The sequence below is a fragment of the Episyrphus balteatus genome, chromosome 3, assembly GCF_945859705.1.
Source record: "Episyrphus balteatus chromosome 3, idEpiBalt1.1, whole genome shotgun sequence".
Taxonomy (NCBI): Eukaryota; Metazoa; Arthropoda; class Insecta; order Diptera; family Syrphidae; genus Episyrphus; species Episyrphus balteatus.
The window spans coordinates 16472678-16494980 of NC_079136.1; the positions used below are offsets into that span (position 1 = coordinate 16472678).

At 32.9% G+C, this 22303-nt stretch overlaps 5 protein-coding genes across 5 annotated transcripts; 4 read left to right on the forward strand and 1 right to left on the reverse strand.

Annotated features, from left to right (window-relative positions):
- Positions 1 to 96: 96 nt before the first annotated feature.
- On the forward strand, positions 97 to 1508 carry LOC129913278 (phosphotriesterase-related protein-like; the record flags this gene model as incomplete). The annotated part of the gene is made up of 4 exons (XM_055991868.1): positions 97 to 619; positions 680 to 844; positions 916 to 1133; positions 1358 to 1508. Coding segments are annotated over 4 exons (1044 nt in total), but the record flags the coding sequence as incomplete, so codon positions are not given.
- A 1504-nt stretch (positions 1509 to 3012) lies between these two features.
- On the forward strand, positions 3013 to 3696 carry LOC129913276 (coiled-coil domain-containing protein 32). The gene is made up of 2 exons (XM_055991866.1): positions 3013 to 3312; positions 3380 to 3696. The coding sequence occupies exons 1-2, from the start codon at positions 3075 to 3077 to the stop codon at positions 3694 to 3696; spliced, it is 555 nt and encodes a 184-aa protein (XP_055847841.1). The 5' UTR covers positions 3013 to 3074.
- A 66-nt stretch (positions 3697 to 3762) lies between these two features.
- LOC129913277 (uncharacterized) lies at positions 3763 to 7471 on the forward strand. Its single transcript, XM_055991867.1, has 2 exons — positions 3763 to 3906; positions 7224 to 7471. The coding sequence occupies exons 1-2, from the start codon at positions 3763 to 3765 to the stop codon at positions 7350 to 7352; spliced, it is 273 nt and encodes a 90-aa protein (XP_055847842.1). The 3' UTR covers positions 7353 to 7471.
- A 68-nt stretch (positions 7472 to 7539) lies between these two features.
- LOC129913273 (E3 ubiquitin-protein ligase RNF4-like) lies at positions 7540 to 11656 on the reverse strand. The gene is made up of 3 exons (XM_055991862.1): positions 11513 to 11656; positions 11269 to 11422; positions 7540 to 8229 (listed from the first exon to the last, which is right to left on the reverse strand). The coding sequence occupies exons 1-3, from the start codon at positions 11546 to 11548 to the stop codon at positions 7613 to 7615; spliced, it is 807 nt and encodes a 268-aa protein (XP_055847837.1). The 5' UTR covers positions 11549 to 11656; the 3' UTR covers positions 7540 to 7612.
- Positions 11657 to 14050: 2394 nt separating this feature from the next.
- Positions 14051 to 15000, forward strand: LOC129913275 (exosome complex component RRP46). Its single transcript, XM_055991864.1, has 3 exons — positions 14051 to 14293; positions 14358 to 14593; positions 14646 to 15000. Exons 1-3 carry the CDS (start codon positions 14161 to 14163, stop codon positions 14997 to 14999), a joined length of 723 nt encoding a protein of 240 aa, XP_055847839.1. The 5' UTR covers positions 14051 to 14160; the 3' UTR covers position 15000.
- The last annotated feature ends 7303 nt before the right edge of the window (positions 15001 to 22303 follow it).

A 22303-nucleotide genomic window follows, 5' to 3' on the forward strand; every position in this document is an offset into this window, starting at 1 on the left:
TAATTTGTTCATCAATTAACATCTATCCATCCTCAGAAAACCTTTTTTAAGATAAGCATTTGCGGTTTTTCATAAAAAAAATTTGAATTTCATTATTTTCCAGTTCTTGGTCCAATCAGTCCAAATTTACTTGGACGTACATTAACTCATGAACATCTTGAAGTAGACCTCGAAAAATTCCTCTGTCCACCACCAAATGAATTCAAAGAGTTTTTCGAGAAAAAGATTTCCCTAGAAACCATCGGATATGTCCGTCAATATCCTTATTCGAGTTTTGAAAATATTAAATTTTGCGATGAGGAGTCACGATCCGCTGTCAAAAAGGATATTGCATTATATAAAAAGTATGGAGGAGGAGGTATTGTTGAAAACACTTCCATTGGATTGACGAGAAATCTTGAACTGATGGTTGATATCCAAAAAGAAACTGGAGTTAATATAATTGCTGGCACTGGTCACTATTTGCATGATCATCAGACTTCAGACCATTTAGCAATGACAGTGGAACAAATGGTTGATTTGTACTCCAAAGAGATAATTACTGGTATTGATGTACCAAATGTTGGGCCAGTAAAATGTGGATTTATTGGTGAAGTCGGAAGTGGATATCCTATTCACGGTAGTATACAAGTTCAACTTATTTGTACCCTCTAGTTTAAAAAAAAAAACATTTGGTTAGATTTTGAAAAACTAGCAATTCGTGCAACAGGTGAGACTCAAGAACGTATAGGGTGTGGAGTTTCTTTTCATCCAGGCTTTGATCGTAAGGCTCCATTTGAGATTGTTCGCACTTACCTAGAAGCTGGTGGTAAACCTCAAAAATGTGTAATGTCACATTTAGACTGTAAGTAGCTTATCAAAATCATGATGTTATTTCAATTAAAAACAACAACCAACCCTCTTTTACTTTTGTAGTAGCACTTATAAAGATAGAAGACGTTTTCGAATTTGCAAGTCTTGGAACATACATGCAGTATGACCTTTTTGGAGTTGAATGCTCCTTTTTCCAATTTGATTATTCAATTGACGTACCATCAGATGCAAAGAGGATCAATAATTTAATGTTACTCATTGAAGATGGCTTTTTGGAAAAGTTGCAGATTTCTCAAGATATTCATTCAAAACATAGATTGGTGAGTTTATTATTCAAAATAAATTTAGACAGTATGGACTTTGGCTCGTATTATTCCAGTGCTCATAACTTGAAATACTCAAAGGTACTAAATTGTGAACATTACCTATGAGTGCTCATTAAGCTTAAAGGTGTTCTCAAACACTCTTAAGTTTTGATTTAAATACCGATCATATTTAAAACTCTAATAGAAAATGTATCATTAATTTGGCTTTTGCTTTTCAGACTTCCTATGGAGGTCATGGATATCATCACATTCACATGAACATTGTGCCAAGGCTTCTCGCAAAGGGTCTAACAATGGAACAGATTGAACAGATAATTGTAACTAATCCAGCAAACTGGCTAAAGTTTAAAATTTAAATTGCAAAAAAAAGTTTGTGCTGTGTTTGGGGAGTGTGTTGATAACTCAATAAATGCTTATAAAATTTTTAAACGAATAATTAAAATATAAAAATAAACTTAAAGCTCGCCATATTCAAGGCGCATTAAAACAATTTAAGGTCCGAAAGGTTAAATAATACAACTATTATTAAAAAGTAAGGCTTAGGCAAATTGTGGATAAAGTGGCGACCGAAAAAAGTTCCCAGAGAAAGTAAGACTCTAACCGCGGTAGTGGGTTGCCTTCAGCTATCCCACGCTTCTCACAATATTTAGACAATGTATAAAAAATATGAAAATATATTAGAAGCAGCTGGAGATGCTTTCTATCGTGTGACAAAACAGGAGCTACAAATCTTGTTCGGAGTAATCCGAGGAAGCCTTCTCAACTAACATTTCAGCTTCGTTTAAGGTATTACAGAAGCTACCCCTACTAACAATTTTGCTTCTATAATGCTTTACAGAAGCAATAATTGCATCTGTAAAGCTTTATAGAACCAAAATTGTTTGTCGGGACATTTCAGCTTCTTTTTAACTTTAGTAAGGTTGTTGGGCATGGAAAAAGGAGAACGTTATACAAGTTTGACCCTTTATAAGAATGTACTTATAAGGTCTATAAGAAGCTTAAACGGAGCTTTACCGAAGCTCTACCAAAGCTTTGAGATTTGACAGATATCTAGATTCGGAAGAGCTCGAAATTAAAAAAAAAAAAAAACAACTACAAAAACAAAAAAGAAATTTTCTTTTTCAATTGGTTTTGATTTGATTTTAAATCATGAATTTTATCTTTTAAGCCTAGTGTGCAGCTGAAGCGAAACGAAAAATTTTGAACTCTCCAAAGTCAACAGGGAACATGTTAACGAAAAAATACCATCAGGTATTAAAGCAAAGTAAAAATAATTGAATATTAAATCAAAAAATTCAAGAAAAAACATCCGAAAATAAGTTTTAAGGCTAAAACAAAGCAAATTTAATTTCGTTCAAGATTTCGTTAACGAAATTTTGTATGGAAAATTTCGTTTCGCATCAGCAGCTTAATACTCGTCGCATTCTTTCACAGATAAATTTTTGACATTTGTGGTCTTTGTTCTTGCTGCAAGAAAAAAATAAGTATCAAAAAAAGCTTTGAATATTTAAAAGAGAAACAAATTAAAATGAGAGAGAAAAAAAAGGTGTGCTGCCGAGGCATGCCAGTAAAAAAAATATACATGTTATATTGAATGTAATAGGTTACCTATACCTGTCTGTCATTCAGTCATAATTTTTAAATTTAAATTTATCTCGGCTTTTAGCGAACACGTGTAGAGACAAAAATTGGAGACTTCAGAATTTTTTGTTTCGCTTCAGCTGCGTACAAAGCTTGCGAACATGTTAACGAAAAAATACCATCTATTGTACGATTTTTGTATCTTACTGTACATAATTTTGTTTCCACCATAACATGCAGCTGATTATTCTAGTACAATTTATTACTTCGAAAATTTTAACTGTCATCCATCAGCAGAGAAGATGTCAAAAAAATTCTGAGGAAGAGAAAAAAAAAACATCAACAAAAATTAAAATGACGGATCCTTGGTTGGTCCGTGAAAAAACAATTAATCAAGAATCTGTAGAAAATTCTCCAACCGACACAAATTCCAACGAAACCAATTTCAATTTAATCGAATCGCAAACATCTTTACAATTTGAAGATAATTTTTTGCCAACGCACAACATTCTTAACAACGCCTCCTCCAATAAAGAATCCACTCAACAACCTTCTCGACTTCCGGACTCTGAGGATTACCTTCAATCTTTAGGTACAATTTTTATTTTACTTACACAAAATAAAAAAATCAATAAAATTCAAATCATGTTTATTCACAGAGAAAAAATTAAAGAAAATCAAAAAGAATCCCAAAATTCTCGAAGCTCTTTCAGAAAAACGAGCCGAGTGTCTGCGAAATTTACTCGAAGACAATTTGTTTATCAATAAAGACGAATCACTTGAGCTAGACGCACCAATCTCGTCTGGTGATTCAGCTGTTCAAGAGCTCTATCGTCATATCCAACCCGTGCAGGCGTTGTCTGTTGGCGAAACTGTTCATATTGTAAAATACGATCAATTGGAAGCGGAAGAAGAAGTTGAAGGCGAACAACAACCAGCACAAGAAGACTCAAATAGTGAATCAAACAGTCCCTAAGGATATTTTAATTACAAAATTATCTTAATCTGATATTTAATCAAAATAACTAAAGTAATTAACACAATGAATACACCATTTGGAGAGGTCTTCCTGTTTCTTACGGATTTGGCCTGGAAAAGTCGCATGACAATTCCTGTATTAGTTACAACTGTCTTCCTTGTCATGGACATTCGACTTCAAATCGAAATAAATATTCAGTCGGGACAGGTAAGAGCGTTTATTGATGATGGTAAAACTGTTTTTCTTTAGCAATTTTAAATAAACAATTTAAATTAGTATCTTTTTTGGCCCTGAATCCTTTTTAAATGAAAAAGAAAACTTAGTCAAGTCAAGTTTTTCCTTTTATGGGTCCATTACTCCTAAGATTTTGAACAAAAATCATTCAAAAAACTTATCGCCAGTGATAAAAGTTACAGAATAGGGGCGTACGCACTACGGAGCGGACAGATTTAAAGATTTTCTTATTTGAATTAATATCGGTTTTGGATGATTAGTCATTCTAACTTGTTAGCACTTAATATTTTAACTTGATTAATATCATTCGATTTTAACAATGTCTATTTCTACACACATTACAGAAAAAGCGAGATAATTTACTTCTTATATTAGAAGGTGCTGCGATTGATAACATGTTTTAGAGTACCATTTGTCTACCGAGGCGTTTTTCTTAATCTATGATGCGAAGCTTTTCTAATAGAATTCGACCTACATCTTATAAATATCTCGACCGTTTCGTCGAATCCGCTTAAATACCAGAAAACCATTGTTATTTGGAACGTCTAATCGTTCATCGAACCGTTAAAACACTCAGCCTGATGTGTTTATGGCCAACCACTTCTGAATATGTCGTAATACCTCATGAGAGATGTTTATGAAGTACCTAGTGTGATTTGACTACTGACTATATTATTTAGAGAATTCTTTCTCTGTCGTCTAATATAATTAAAGTGCCTTAGTTGAACCACGCGTTGTCTTTGGGGTGATTAGTAACGAAAACCGAAAACTCTTGTAGTAATGGTCAAAGTCATAATAGCCACTAGCCTTTTACCATGTCAAGGCCTACCCATAAAGTGAAACGGTGCACATAGGAGTATTTTCATCAAAAACATGGCCATAATTATTTTTTGTGGTTTTTGTTATTATTTCTGTTTAAAATGAATATTCTAGTAAATACAATATAAACCTTATTTTTATTCTTTCATTAAAAACTCATAAATTTGATTAATGGCCTATACTCCACCTGTCGACATTATTTTTCTCAAATTTTTTTCCTCATCCCTAATACGCAATTCTCTATTTCTTTTCTCTCTTCCCCAACCTTAATTAAGATCACCCAAAATAAAATACAATAATAACATCAGTAAATTTAATTTAAAAATAAAAAAACATTGCATAAAGTAGAGTATTTTCTATCAGAAAGTGAAAAACTAATTGACCCTAAATTCTCTAAAGAGCACGTAAGAGCACCCATTTTTGTTTTGCATAGGTTTAAGGAATATATAAACTAACTCATAAGTCTCAATTAATCGCAGAATAACGGGGTATACTTAAACAAAATCATTAAAGTTCAAATAATAACTTAACAAAAATAACAAATTTTTATATACATACTTGTTCTAAGCCCAAATTGAAATAGAATACACCATCTAATATTTCCAAAACTGTATTAATATTGTTAATAAATTACTGAAGAAGAAATCTCCATTTAATTTTGTTTAAATTTCTATAACAACACTTCAGGGTGCAGGGGAAAAACGGCACATGTCCACTTTTTGTCAAAAATATACTAATGATGAGGTCTTGTAGCTTGTAGTATTTACTGAGCACTATTTAAAATTGCCTTGCTGAAAAAATAAATAAAATTTGTGCTTTTAGTACTAAGTTGTATGGAGAACAAAATTTTAAAATGCGTTTTTCTCGAAATGAGTTGGAATGGACTTATGCTCTTTTTCTCCTGGATCCTTCACTTACCAAAGTACTTTGCATCCAAATAAAAATGAGGTAGATGTTATAGTTAACTTTGAACTCAACAAGACACGATCGAAAAACAAAAAAAAAAAAAAATAAGTGCAGGATATTGACCCGTTTATTTTGCACCTACTTTGATAACTTTTTAGGTGTCAGTTTTGATTTTCAGAAAATCGACTTTTGACCAGGTTTTTACTGCAAATACTCCTATGTGCAGTGTTCAAATTCAAATATTCGTAGTTTTGAAGTCCGAAGTAGAATCGAAAATTTTTAAGGTCTGAACTAAATATTGTTGTGCATGAGTGAGCTCCTCTTTATCTTGACCATAGTCGTAGCTAGAATTTCATTTCGTTGAAGGTTAGCTAAGATCACCCATACAATTTTTTTTTATTGAAATTAACGTACGAAGTTTGTATAAACTGTGATTGCAGTCGATTCTTAATTTCGCTGAAAGTAAATCGATATTATATCTGTGTCCAGAAACCTGGCAATGTCTTTTTTTAAACATTTTTCAGGAGAGCAATTTTTAGTATACGCAAAAAGCTTAAAATTTCTAATTACTCAATGCAACGTTAGCTTAGTTGACCTTCTATCCTGTTCTAGTTGAACTTGTAAGGTGAAACACTTAAAAAAAGGTTTGTTAACAGATTTTGAGCCTAATTTACTTTTCAGTGTTTTTAAATACTATTTGCATTCAATTCAATTTATGAATTGAAGTCTCCCACGAAAACCTTAAGTCGTTCTTGGGACATTGTTTATATGGTGATCGTTAAGTTGTAATTACATTTTACGACAATTTTTTTTTTCTAAAAAGGATACTTCTTTATTTTTACAACTGCTTCTCGCATTATTGCTAATACGTGAAAGGTGTATGATACCATTGTTAACCGATAGTACTACTGCAGGTATAAAAAGTAATACAAACACAGGTAGGTCAAAAGTGGTTCTTCGTCTCCTTATTTTTCGTCATAATTAAGGGATTACGAAACTATATCGACAATTATAGCTTGTGTATCAGCAGCTGATCCAATACGACAGCAGTAGATTTTATCCGAGATTTTGGTTAATTTTTTTGTGTTTGTCACGTACGTTCGTTCGTTGCCGAAAACCATTTTAACAATTGCATTAACCAAAGACAAATTTGCAAACTTGTATCGGAGACTTGGAAATGACTCGATGCTTTGTAATGTCTGTGAAGTTGAGTTATACCATCCATTTCTATAAGTGAGTGGCTGACAAAAAAAACCCTTCTCCATCTCAGCAAGTAGCAAGAAGATATAAATAAAAGTTGATGCGTGTTAGCGATATTTCGCACCACTTCATAAAGTGCAAATTCCGTGGACTTACCCATCAAATAAGCATTCTTTTAGGAATGCCTCCAATTAGAGCGTCTAGAATCCGCTCCAGGGCGAATTAACCAGAAATTCTTGTGCCCTTTGAATTAAATAAAAATTTCATAAAGATTTTCTGAGTAACACAACGCATGGTGTAAATGGTTTCTTTTTTATTTAAAAAGCATCTTCCGAAATCAATTTTAAATATTTTATATTTTCCAGCCAGCAGTTGAACTCGCCGATTTGGATGATGATTCACTGGAAGAGTACACAACAGAAAGCGACGGTGACACTGAAGATGAAACCGATGACGAAGAGAATGATGATGAAAATGACCTAACACCGGAATAAGAATCCTCTCACATTGTTAAAACATTAAAATATATAAAACAATTTATACATAATTTTTTTTTCTCATTTATTTTTAAAACGGTAGACATAAATTTTGTTTCGTTTCAATTGTTAATGATTTTTTTTTAATTTTATTTAAATATTTTAAAGAAAACAAAATAAAGTTAAAAACTGAATTATTTCTATTAAAAAAAAAGACAAACATAAAATAAAAAAAAAATTTGTTCAACAATAATGAATAAGTAAAGTGGGAATATAAATTAAAAGTACACACGGTGCACCTTAGTCCTATTAAGCTTTGTGTTGCATAGCGGACATTTTGATGTGAGGCGTATGGCCTGCATTATGCATCCCTGACAAAATATATGTCCGCACGATGTCGATGCAGGCTGTCGATTTAAGACACTTTCCATGCAAACAGCGCAAGTTAATGCTGGCAATCCAGCATTATTAGAATTTGGGCTAACTGTATTATTGGCAGCAGTTTGAGCTCTTGTACTACCCCTAACAGGAGAAACCGGAGGTGGAACAGAACTACGAGCGGTAGTCGCTGGACGAGAAACTTCGATGACCTGCGGGTAATTATCGACCGGTTCGGCCTTTGCTTGTCGTCTGGTTCTCCTCGAACCTGTATTTGATCCATTCGGCGAGGTAGTTAAGTCAGGGAATGCAATCGGTGCTATGTCTACGGTTGTACGTCGTCTCCGAGTACCGCGTGTCTCGGGTGTGCTCTCGTCAGCTGTGTTTGGAGTGCAGAGATCGACCACGGCCGTAGTTCTGGCACTTGCGGGAGGTGCGTTTCCAGGACGAGCCTCGACAAAGACAACGTCCTCCTCTTCTTCGTCACGCTCTCTTATTGAACTTAGAAATCTTTGAACTGAAAAAAAGAGAGTGAATACTGGGTGAAGATTTTCTTCGTATTTACATAAAAGTTTAACAAAAAGCCTACAACAGGAGCGACCTTAGGACAACAAGGTTTTAACTGAGATTTTTTCCGAACTTGAGTTAGATATGTGATTGTACTAAATCGATCATGCTCTTTCGATTGGGATCATTCTAATCTGTCTATCTCTTTCGGTTTTTGAGATAATCAATAACAATTGTAGATAACAAATATGAAATTTTGTTTTCAAAAACCCAACCCCGGAAACTGCTTTATGGCGATTGTTAACTCCAAACCACAAAGTTTTTTGTTCTGCCAAATATTTTTTCAGAGAAGTCTTGGTTTTAGTTCCATGAGATCCAGCATCGAGAATACTCTTATATGTACCCATGATTATGAAAGTGGACTAAGTCACTTTTTGCATTGTTTGAAGAAAAACTTACTTAATAATTTTCTTATAACGATTTAATTATATTTCTTTTATGAAATCACTAGAGGAGCAATAAAGAAGTTTATTTACTGCGATTTCGCTTTCAAATAAACTTTACCCCTTAAATAATAATTATTTTTAGGCTAGATTTGATGCCATTTTTGGGAGTGACTTAGTCCACTTTCATAATTAAGGACACATATCATGTGCCATATAAGTTAAGATTGTTTTTCAAATGACGCTGTTGGCTTGTTTTTGGTTAAAATGCACATGGTAGGACCAGCCGGAATTATCTGGATGCGAGTGCTGATTTTATAAAACAATTGGTAACTTGGATGAGGCTTTGATTTGGATATATAGTATAGGATGTGAAACTCTTGCAAACCCTCCTGGGGTAACTGCAATCTGCAAAATACACGGCTCTTCTGATTTCTGTTCAAATTCTATTTTCTCCCGTTTTCGAATGTTACCTGTTCTGAATTCCGTATTCGAACACATTTTGTGGATTCATAGGTGTTTTGAAAAACGTACGGATCTATAATCCGACAATCCGTTTTCAATCCGGGTAACAATTTGTTACCGAAAAAAATATTCTCCAACAAAAAAGTCGAATGGAAATCAGAACAATCGTTATCCATCCGTACGGTTTCAATTTTCCTTTCCGTTTTCAAATTCGAACGTATATATTAGAACAACCCTGATAAGTGCAATAACAATGCGGTTTTTTAATAATGATACCTTCCTAGAAAAAAAAAACTTTACCACATCATTGATTTTTTTTTTCACAATACAAAAAACACGTTCAAGATGGTTAAGAAAATATGTACTAATAAGATTAATATTTCGTTTTTGACTGAAAAAAAGGTTCTATCTCCAATACCAATATTTTTTGTTTTATAAAGATTCAAAGTTCTATCTGGTAGTTAGAACTGTAACTATACAGTTCTACGCTGAAGTAGAGTTGGGCACTTTAGTTCATTTGAGTAATCGATCACTTTAGTTCAAATCACGCTACTGAACTAGTTCTGAACTAGTTCATTTTAGTTCAATTTATTTTAATCACTCCGGTTTTGTTAGAATTAAAAAACAAAATTAGTTTGTACAAACTGTATCCAAATTTATGTAAAATTGACGCATTCTACATAATAAAACAAATACAACCTAAAAATAACAGATCTGTACATTTTTTTATTTTCTATAAAAATTCTTAATTTCGTTCATATAGGTACTTGTCGAGCTTTTTGGTTCCTGACGAAAGTCTAGAAGAAGTACGTTTTGCTTTCATTAAATCAAAATCATAGTAATGCAAGGACCAAGATGCTACTTGTTTTTTGTTCTTGCTCCGAAACAAGAGTAAGTGTTGCTTGAAGAAGAAACGCTGATAGATACTGGCGCAAGCGACCTTTTGTTTTACCTACATCTAAATCTTGAGGTAGAGCGGAAGAACTGATTTCGCTCAACAAAGAATTGGATGCAATTTCATATGCACTTTGGTTTCTGCACCCCTTCTTTAAACGTCTGTCGGGTCAAAAGGGCGCTGTCGTTGTATAAGACTAGGAGACAAGGACCAAATTTGAAAATTCCCTTTACAGATGGGACTTCCTTTCACCCAAAAAATATATAAAAAAAATGATAATGTAAGGTGAGCGCAATGTCATATTACGACTGCTTTAGGTTGCTGTTTAGTTTTTTGAAACAAATCTTTTTCACTATTCGCGAACTAAATTGAACTAAGTAAGTGAACTAAGTTCACTAGTTCACCAAGATGAACTAGTTCATTGAACTAGTTCGTTCGCGAACTACACAAGCCTAATCCAAAGCACACGGCAAAGCTAACTCAAAAGTGGTTTAGAGACAATTATGTCCTTGAATGGGCTTCTTGTTGTCCAGACCAGAGCGCTGAGCCCTATAGATAGAGCATCTGTGGGGCGAGGTTAAGTGTGCTGTAAGTGGACAAAACATCCAAAATTTGGACGACCTCTACGCCACGGTTAAAGCACTCTTGGGTTTTAATTCCTGTGGACAGATGTAGGCCCCCCTTCGTCAAATGCAACGCCGATATGAAGAAGTTCTGCGGCAAAGAGGATTCCCTAATAAATATTAGGCAGGAAGTTAACAAATTTTGTAAAAAATAACATTTCTTCCTCATTTGTGTAAGTGATCCTAATTATTTTTCCAAGGTAGTAGATGAAGTGTTGATAAAATACCTTTTTTTTTATAAAATGAAATGAATTTTTTTGTTTAAGACTAAAAAAGATAAATAAAATTATACAAATCTGTAACATTTTTACTTTACTCAACCCAAGGGGTCTTAATTATATTTCCTAGCTGTATTTCTGGTTTATTATTCACTATATTATGGATTTATTAGTTCTAAAGTTTTAACTCATTCAGATCTACATGTTTAATCAAAAACCATTCAAATAGAACTCACGATGAAAAGATTATAAAGGAGAAAAACTTTTACCTGTTTTCTCAAAAGTGACATGTGAGCACTTAAAACCTGTTGTTTTAAGGTCGCGTAAATAATTAAATAAATTAAGCACATTTGTTACTATTTTTTAGGCTGCCAATTTATAAAATACAAAACAAAAATAGTTTACCCTGTTCCATTGCATCTTCCCGAGGACTGGTAATGGATGTTTCAATTGCTGGTCGGATGCTGTAGACTTCTTCAAGAAGTCTTGAAGCACTGTTTAGCAAATCGTCAACTTCAATTAGGTCAACGTCAAATAATGAATCGTCATTTTGTGTAGGCTATAATTTTATTGAATACAATTATATAAAATTATAAAAAAATATTAAATTGAAAGGATTCGACATTCAGGAACTAAAGTTTTTTCTTACCGATTTGTCCGTACTGCTGGAATCTAAAGCAGACATGTTTGATTTTGTTTTTTGTCAGATTAACTTAAAATTTGGAAACTAACTGAGTTTATTTTGTTTAATTAGTTTTCTTGTTTCTTTAATTAAACGGTTAATGAAAATATAGCAAATTCGGAAGCAGACAAAATAGTAGACAAATACAAAAGCTGTTATCGCGCATTTGAAGACATTTTGGAATTTTGTTTTTGTTTGGTCCTTTTTTATTTCAAGGGATATTATAGTGGAAATGAAACAGTTGCTCTTCAACTGTTCATTTCATTTAAAGATTGGAACGCAAGAGTGTGTTCATACTTAAGGTTTAACCACAATGGCCATTTTGTAAAATAACAAAAGTTTCCCAGATGAAAATCTTAAGGCTTAACTACATTCACCACTTTTTGAAAAAGTACAAAATTTAAATATATTTTTTTTCTCGCTAGCGGGATTTTTTTGTAAAAAAGAGTTTACAAATTAATTTTTGGACGGAAAAATGAGCATTCTGCATCATTTATTTTAATTTTCTATCCCGAAAAACCATACAAAAATGCGTTTGAAAATTTTCACTTTTGTACTTTTTCACTTTTTGAGCCAATGTAGTTAAGGCTTTACAACACTAAAAAAACAAAATATACGCCTTTAAATTTTACAACTACAGTCTTGCACTTTAGCTATAGCCTAGCCCTATTGCAACATAAAAATACAATAGAGAAAAATTGTTTTTGACAGATGGCAGCTCGCCGTGCGTCGTCGCATCGCCCATGATAAAGATAAACAGTGTATCTCTTTTATTCTGTTTAATTGGTTGTAGCCATTCATGTTTCGTTATTTTGTTTCTCTTGTTGTAAAATAATTTGTGAAAATTAACTAACCGGAACAAAACAGAGAATTTATAAAAAAATGGAAAAAAGAAGAAGCAAGTAGAATATCATGGATTTCATTCATGCTTCTATATTTACTATACATAAGAAGAGGTGCGTTCACGATCACCTGTTGCACCAGATCGTGAATACCTGGCTACACGGTGATTTTTCAATCGCCTAAGCAGTGAGTTTGTAGACAAGAGTGATGAAGAGTGAAGGGGGAAGATGCTCACGAAGGGAACTGAATTTTCTGAGGGCAGTACAGTTCCATTGCTAAATTTTTCCTCTTTTTGACATTTGTTCCTAGAAAATGTAAAAGTGGAACGTGATTGGGCACAACAGTGTGTAGCCACCGCATGTGATTTTTCAATCGATTGAAAAATCACTGTGTACCCAGGCACTAAGTGTCGGGCTACACGGTGATTTTTCAATCGCCTAACTAGTCAGTTTGTAGGCAAGAGGGGTGAGGATTTTCCTCCTTTTGACGTTTGTTCCTAGAAAATGTGAATTGGAACGTGATTGGTCACAACACTGTGTATCCAGGCCCTAATGTATAGGGGTATTCACGATCTGGTGCAACAGGCCTAGTAAAAATGTAAAATTTTATTTTTTTACAATAGATCGTGAACGCCCCTTTTCTTATCTATAGTAAATATTGAAGCATGAATGAAATCCATGATGTTTTTTTTTTTTAACTGGGTTGTTCCTCCACTGTTGCTTCTTCTTTTTTTTTCATTTTTTATAATTTAAGTCTTTGTTTTGTTCGGGTTAATTAATTTTCACAAATTATTTTACATCAAAAGAAACTAAATTACGGGACATAATAAACAGAATAAAAAAGACAAACTGTTTATCATGGCGACGCGACGGTGAGCTGCCATCAAAAATAATTTTACTCTATTGTATTTTTATTTTGCAATAGGTCTAGGGTATAGCAAAAGTGCAAGACTGTTGTAAAATTTTAATCCGTATATTTTGTTGTTGTAGTGTTGTAAGATTTTACACTTTTGCACTTTTGCAATGATACAAGACCAGTTGCATCGGATCGTGAATACCCCTTATGATTTTTTGCTCGAAAAAGACACTATGGATACTTTTTGCACATATATTAGAACCGCGTGGTTTTGACAACTTTTACTTCCTGAAATCAAAAATTGCAAAATGTGGGAAATAAAATCTTTTTAGGGCCAGTTGTACAAATATTTAATCCGTGGTTCAGCAACTTTTACAAATTTTTAGCACCGGTTCTAGGTACATAATAAGTTGAAATAGCTAAATCCATCCTTGCTCAAGAGTTGATCCACTGCTAATCCGCCGAAATAGGCGAGTTAAGTTCCTGATCCGAGGCTGAACCACGTTTGTACAACTGGCCCTTATTTCTTCTGAAAAAAAAGATTGTGTTTGTGCCTGGCTACACGGTGATTTTTCAATCGCCTAACCAGTCAGGTTGTAGGCAAGAGGGGTGAGGATTTTCCTGTTTTTGACGTTTGTTCCTAGAAAATGTGAATTGAAACTTGATTGGGCACAACACTGTGTAGCCAGGCCCTTTTGTGTGTACACGCGATTGAAGTTAAACTGTGATTTCATTGTGGTTCATGCTTAAAGTAATCCATATACCACCTTACGTCACGTTACGTATCCATTTGTCAAATGTCAAAAACAAAACGTCAAAATCAGAGAACCGCATTTAAAAAATTTAACTTGTTTACCATTTTGTTACAAAATTTATTTAAAAATTCTTTAAAATAAAGAAATAAAATAATAAAAATAATGAAAATGACTTTGCTAAGTACAAATATAGAAAGTGATACAAAAGAAATTGAAAATGACATTGCTATGCGTCCAATAAACTGCGAGCTAAATCCACTTACAGGTGCCGATGGCTCAGCGCTTCATTCCCAAGGTAAGAGGATTTTTACTTTGAATGAGCTCCATTTCTTGGAAATTAATATTTGTTTTATTTTTAGGTGAGACAAGTGTACTAGCTTCAATGTACGGACCAATTGAAGCAAGAACACAACACGCAAAAATCGAAAAAGCTAATGTTGAAGTTATCTACCGACCGAAGGCTGGTTTACCCACAATCAAAGATAAGTTCAGAGAATGCATACTCAGGAACACATGTGAAACTGCTTTATTAACAGCACTTCATCCTAGAACAACAATTTCCATTCAATTGCAAGAAATGGATAATCGTTGTGGCGTAAGAATTGAATTAATTGATTTTCCTTTGATTTTATTGTTTTTGTTTACAGTTAGAAGCTTGTGCTATAAATGCAGCCTGTTTGGCTCTGTTAGCCGGTGGAGTTCCCATGAAGTTTACAATTGCTGCAGTTCATAGCATAGTCGATCGTGACAATCAACTTGTCCTTGATCCTGACCATCGACAAGCTGTCGGGGCAGTTGCAAGTTTTATTTTTGTCTTTGATAGTTTAGACAAGAATTTGGTTGCTTGCAATACAAATGGACGGTTCAATTTGGCTCAGTATAATGATGCATTGTTAATGTGCAAAGCAGCTAGTGAAATTGTTTTTAAATTTTATAAAAATATTATTGCCAAATCACATAGTAAATTGAATGCTGATCAAATTAAAGAAGAAGAAAACTAAATATTTGTTGTGTGACTTTTTGGACTTTTAGAAATTTGAATTTTAATAATAGTATTGGTTAGAATGAACTAGATTTTGTTTAGTTGAAACTGTTTATAACTATGATATCGAAATGAGTATGCCTAAGTAGTTTCGACTGTGGGAATATGTTTAAGTTCTGTAAGGTGAACTAAGCCTTAGATCAGTAGCTGGTACCAGTGCTATGTGAATTCTGCATTGGCAGGGAAAAGACATACAGCCCTATTCTGCTATCCATCGGGGGGAAAAATCGCTAAATATTCACCAATTACCATTCTGCTATTCATCGGGGGGAATCCAAACTCACGTCGGTAATATCGGTAATGTTGTTCAGTATTCCACTAATCACGTGAATGAACTTGCTCCATACGTTTGCAATCCGCATAAAAAATGTTGCGGATCTGTCACTTTTGGTTGTAAAAATAAATTCACCATCGTTGAAATTAAGCAAAATGCCACTTTTCATAAATTTTTAATTATTTCTTAACATTTAATCGGCTGTTTTTATTTTTTCTATGCAAATAAACACAAACAAAAAATTTGTTTTCCTTTCAATTTACTTCGTCGCCATTTTTTTTTTAATTTGACGTTCACTTGGACGTCAAATTGAGGGATGATAATGCAGTTTACCCGATGGATAGCAGAATGGCAAGGTAGAGTTAAAGTGAACAGAATGTGTGAATCGGATCTGAGTTTCACGGGAACAGCAGAATAGGGCTGATAGCTTACTTTCCCGTTTCTTACAATATTATATTTAGTTTTGCTATTGAAAGGGTTATATTAAAAAACATTGTCAAAGGGTTACACAATCTATTCAAAGCACAGCACAGAAACGAAATTTGTCTCGATGACAACGGAAATGGCATTTAAAATATTCTTCCAACTTACCTACTGCTGTTGCGGATGGCTTGCCGACTGTCGCGATAAGAATTGATTTCTTCTTGATCTGATTACAGGAGCAAAAATCTCCCCTTTCCGCGTTAACCACGTAACTAAGCTTTCGATATTTTGTTTTCTGTTAAACAACACTGGAAATATTTCAAAGAAGGCAAATAGGAAAAGATTTTCTTACAAATCGTCGGCCTCATAAGGAAACCTCGTAACTCCCAAAATCAAAATTTTTCAGGAGAGACGAGAGAGTAGAGAGACTACAGAGTAGTTGGAGAGTAACGTGCTGTGCAAACTTTGAATTTAAGTCTATTTAGAGTTTTAGGAATGACTTTTCTGGGTTGCTTCGCTGACATATTTTCTAAAAAATGGCATTCAAAAGTCATCTTCGAAAAAAGAAACCGAAGAAATTACTTAATTGTTATGCTTTAAAGTTCGTTATACTTTTGGTTGTTCATTTCGAATGTTAAATTTTTAGAAACAAATTTCTTTAAGTTGTATTTATATTAAAGGTTTTGAATGAACAAAACAACTTGTGTGCGTGTTACCATCAAGTTCATATGCTGGAGTTATAGCTATTTCACGGGGACCAACCCGATCATCAGACTCCGAAAATAAGTTGGTTTGTTCATAAGTACTCGGTTAACGCAGAAAAAGAACAATATAGGCACTCATCTGTAAAGAAAATTTAAAAAGATGTTAACTGAAATATAAAAAAAATTATGTAAAAGTATAATAGAACGAAGCCTTATATGCATAAAAACTGTTATTGTTATAGAGTGTGCATATGTACAATGTACATATAATTATGGCTTTAAGAGTAGAGTTGGGCACTTTAGTTCATTTGAGTGATCGATCAATTTAGTTCGAATCACGTTAACGAACTAGTTCATTTTAGTTCAGTTTAGTTTAATAAGTCCATTCTACTAAAAATAAAAAAAAAAAATAGCTTATTCAAACTATACCCAAATTTAAGTAAAATTGAAGCATTCTACATATAAAACAAACATCAAGTTTCAAGTTAATAAAAATAAATACATTTATTTTAATTTAATTTACTTTTTTGAAGCTCAAGAATTCACCTGCATATTTTAGGAAAAGATAGATAAACAGGAACTTGTTTGCGCTCATAAATCAGAGTGGTACTTGCAAAAGAAACGGTACTGGACCAAGCGACATTGGTACTTCCCAACTAACAATTTTACTTCCACAAGGTTAGGATCTTTAATTTCTTGCAGCTATTATCTCTACAGGGCTTGTATTTAGTTTGTGAATCGAAAATTCAAACTTCCGAGGCTTAACTTTCGTTAACCGCTTCCTAGAAACCTAGTGCAAGTGGAATTTAAAAATTTCTACAAGCATTAATGAAAACATTTCGTTTTAATTTCAATATGGCCACATGAAATTCCATTGTAGAAGCACAAGAAATAAAAGCCAATAACTGACTTCTTTTAAATGGCTTTGCAAAAGAAATTGTATTAGAACTGCTTACAAAATCTTTATGAATGCTATGTATTTTTTTTATCCAATTCGAAAATTATTAGACTCAAAAATGACTAAGGTATGTTTTTTAGTATGGTAGAAGTACCTACAACTTATACAATTGCCTTAAATGCATTTTTTATTATAGTTCTATATTACCAAAATTATGTCAACAGTATATGAGTCGTGATATTCATAAAAAAAAAAAAAATTACGTTGAATTTCAAATAAACCGCAGTTAAACGGTTTTGCCTTTTTAACAAATATTCCACAAAATAAATGTGTTATAGTTACTACATTCTAATATTTGAATTAAAAAATTGTTGAATCATTTTTTTTGATTGAAAATTATGTTTAATTTCACTTTCAAATATAACGACTTACATAATTGTATGTTTTGCATCTCTGTGTGAGAAAAAAAGAAGTTCAATTTCCGGCGCATGCGCGAAAAGCTTTTAGTTTTATATGTTTGCCTTAGCGAAGTTAGGAGATATTTATTTATATTTGTAGAAGTCCTTTAAGTACAAGCAAAACATTGTAAAAAGCATTTAATTTTAGAGGTTTGCCTAAGCGAAGTAAGGCTCCCTAATTTTATTTCTAGAAGCCCTGTGAAAGTGAGTACAAGCTAAATTTTTTAAACTGTCAGGCAAACTCACGAGAATAAGAAATATTTGGATAAGTGCCATTATGGTGACCATTTTTGGTTTTTTTATTCATTGTTATAAAGAAATAAATGAAAAAGTAAATCTTTTCATATCGGTAATTGGTTTAAAATAGTAATATTAAAAATGGTTTACTGACCAATTCGGAGTTCATATTCAAGTAAGTCGAGAAGAAAGGAAAACAAGATTTTAATCTTCTCCACTTATTTAAATATAAAATAGTGATGGACATTTTAGATTTTTTTATCTAAGTTCAAAACAAAGTTTATTCTCTAATTTTTAAGAAAAAGCCAAAAGCCCAAAAAAATTAAAGATTTTATTTCTGCTTCGGAAAAATGGGGTTTGACGGCATCCGGGTGAAACCTCTAAAGTCTAAAAAAACCGAATTTTTCAGATATTCCAGAAAAAATTGTTCTTGAGTAACAAGTTATTCTCTTTCATCTTCTCAATAATGACATGGTTTTACAATCAGTATATAATATTATTTAGTCTTTATTAAATAATTTTTTACAAGATAAAAAAAAAAACAGAAAATAACCAAAAATAATAACTTTGAAAAAAAAACACAAATGGTCACCATATTCTTTAAGATAGTGCAACTCATCAGGAAGTTAAATCGAAGCCCTTAGGAAGCTCTGGTTTCAACTAGTCCAAATTTGAAACTTTTTTTATTATATACCTGAGTAGCTCGATGGGTAAGGTACCGGACTATCAGTCAGGATGTACGAGGTTCAAATCCAGCAAAATGAGTCAAGTAAGTAAGAAGTTTATTTCTCAATATAATTGTGTTTGGAAATTTAATTTCAGAAGCAAAACTTGTCTGGATCGAAAACAAAGAAGAAAATGAAAAAATAAAATGTAATAGGTACACAAAAAAAAAAAAATTAAATGAAAAAAAAAAATTGTTTTCTTTATTCTATTTGGGATATACCTCGTTTAGACTTTCACAATCCTTCGACAAGTCTACTCAGAGCTTCTAAATAAAAATAATAGCCTGCAACAATAATACACATTTTCAAATTTCAAATGTTGGTTGTTTCTATAAGGCATTAAAGACATGTTATGAGTCTCTCCAATCAACTTGCATATGACTCTTCTAAGGCCTATCAAGCTTCTCGGGTGGGCCAGATGGGCTTCTCTATGGTCGAATACAAGCAATATTTCTAAGATAGAAACAGCTTCGTTAGACCCTTGTGGAAGTGAAATTGTTGGTTGGGTTTTACATCTAAAACTGTTTTTGCTCCGTAAAGACTTGGACGAAATCTCTTATGCACTTTGGTTTCTGAACCCTTTATTCTTAAGACTAGGCAGACTATGTGCAGAAAAATCGACTTTTATGAGATGTAATGGGGTAGGAATAATTGAAAGCTATTTACCAAGTAGCAATTGATGATGAATTTTCAATGTTTCCTTCCTTAGTAGGAAATTCTTTGATGATGCATTTGCAATGTTTCCTTCCTTAGTGTAGCTCAGTGAAAACAACAATTAGTTTTTTTTGCAAATATATTATATTATCAATACAATGGATCGAAAAAAATTCCTCTTAGGTAGGTAACCGTGAACTAAATTGAACTAAGTATATGAAATAAGTTTACTGGTTCACTTTAATGAAATAGTTCATTGAACAAGTTCGGTCGCGCACGACACATGCCTATTCAAGAGGTCCATTTTCAGTATTTTTACTTGCTCCATACGGCAAGTGTTGGTTTCGTTTAAAAAATTTCGAGGTTTTAATCAAAACCAACTTAACGTTGATGAAAAAGTCTGAAAAAATGGGTTTCGTCCCTCGTCGGTCTGTGCGTCCATCTGTGCAGCAATTTTTGTATAAATGATTTTTATGGAATTCTGAAGGTTGTTTTTCTTTTACAAATAATTATTGCAAATTTCTCAAAAAACAGCTCTAACCGCAAAAAATGTATGTACATAGGTAAGCTCTTCTCACATATCAATCAAATTTCTTGACGAGCCTAGAGGTGAAATGCAAATTAAACCATTTAATGAGAAACAGGGGTCGAATCGTTTAAGGTGATATGTGATAGTTCACAGTCATATTGCACAATTTGTTGTTGCTTTATGGATTGTAGAAGACAGAAAAAGTGCAATTTGACTGCCACCTACCAAATATCACGTGAGCTGATTCGGGCCTAGGATTCAAAGCTAAATTTCCTTTTTTTATCTTTATTAAATAAAATTGTTGTCAACATAATGTGGAATTGATCAAAATATAAAATGCAGGAATCTTTTGATTGGAAAAACCTACGCAAGGAGTGTGTTTTTTTTATGTTTTTTATCACCAAAAGGGCTATGCAGGAAAAAAATGAAAATGAACATTTTTCAAACCCCATAACATTTTTAAATAATCTCATAAATCAACTTGTATAGAAGCGGCTATTATTCTGAATGCGACTATTATTCTGTATGCTTCAATTATGATCCCTTCTAATTTTGTCTATAGAAGGTGTAAATCTTGAAAAACTCTATAGTCAATAAAATTATTTTTTTTTTGTTAAGAAAACTTAACTATCTATGTGCTGAACACAAATCCGAAAACATAGACACTACGTTTTTTATTTGGAAAATAGATAACAAAAACCATTTCATAATAGTTTCCGAGGTGCTGACAGTGTGACCAAAAATTAAACCTTATAAAGGATATACATATGAAAAGATTTTTAATAAACTTAGAAAAAGTTGAAGCCCACATAAATTTCATTTAAATCTTAGATATTTCTGTATTATTTGGAAAGCAAAACAATTTTTGTTCACTATGGCGTATACGTATTTTTTTCCCAACAAAGTTTTAAAAATCATAAGAATTATTTTTGTGTTGCAGTGGTTTGAATAAGAAAGTTATTATAAAATATTAATTGAAATTCCTTTAATTTAATAAAAACCGAAAAAATATAAACACACGCATAATATAGAGTTGTAATCTTGTTAACGAATCGCATAAAAGACAAAAAACTAAAAAAATTTAATGCAAAAAAAGCATTGCATCAGATCGTATACTCTATTTTGAATCAATTACCTCCAGTTTTTACTACCCTTAACTCAAGAATCATTGACATCCGCAGTAAACTCTTGCTATAATGCCATTGTCAACAACATTCGATGCAACAAAGAAGAAAACAACATCAAAAGCTTTACTTTTTTATTGAATCACTTTTGAAAAAAAAAACTTTGCTAGAATGGTTATGTTGCTCGTAAATTGACAGGAGTCCTGCTCCAGAAACCCCACCAGATACCTCCCAGTGTTTTCTCAAAGTCCTAGTATCATGGCTCATAAATTGGCCCACACAATACACAAGCAGTACAGAAAAACCATTAATTTTTCTAGTTGGTTGCTGTTATTATTATTTGCCGTCTGTTGCTTCTATAAGCGGGCAGCGGCGGCAATGCGGCTTAAAAATCTATATCCCTATTTCCTTTGCCATGTGCTCTTTGTAGTCCTCTTTCGATGCACTGGTTATGCGTTCATGATTGTTTTCTCAGGACGCGACGCACAAAATACCATTTCCAGAGTTGGAATAGTCTCAGCATCAGAGCATCTCTTGTTTGGATGGATATGAACCAATACACAAAAATGAAAACAAAAGCGGTTAAAAGTTCGTCCTGGAAAAATATCCTCTATCGGTATGTGAATATACATATATGAAAAGGAACATCGCGGCGATAAAGATCATAACAGAACAACAAACTTCAAATGGAAAGGAAAAATGACCAGCTAGAAAAAAAATCAAATACAAAAAAAAAAAATAAACAAACAGGAAAAGGTCCTTCCTATTTTAACTCTGCAAGTTGGCAATTCCCATACACGTGCGAACGGCCAATACTCGTTGTATATATACGTTTATAGTTTTCTTAGTTTATTTTTCGTTCTATTGTTGGCCTCTCTTTGGAAGCTACAGCTTGTGGCGTATTTTTTTTTCGTTGTATTTATTCTTTCTTGTTATTTTTGCTTTTTTTCTGCTGAAATTGGTTTTCAGCTAATAAGGACAAAGTCATTAGAAATAAATCAGATGACAAACAATGGAAGAATAAGTTTTAACGAACGCATATATGAAACCTTTCTCTTCCACTACCAATTTTTTGCTGTATAAGCTTTATACGAAACGGGCTTCCTTCAGTATCTATATGATGGTTGGAAGGAATGAAAAAAGAAGGACTATTGAAGCAGTAGAGAGTAAAATTACGTTTTGATAAACATAATTTTTTTCCACAGAACTAACAAGGACAATGGATTTATATACATAT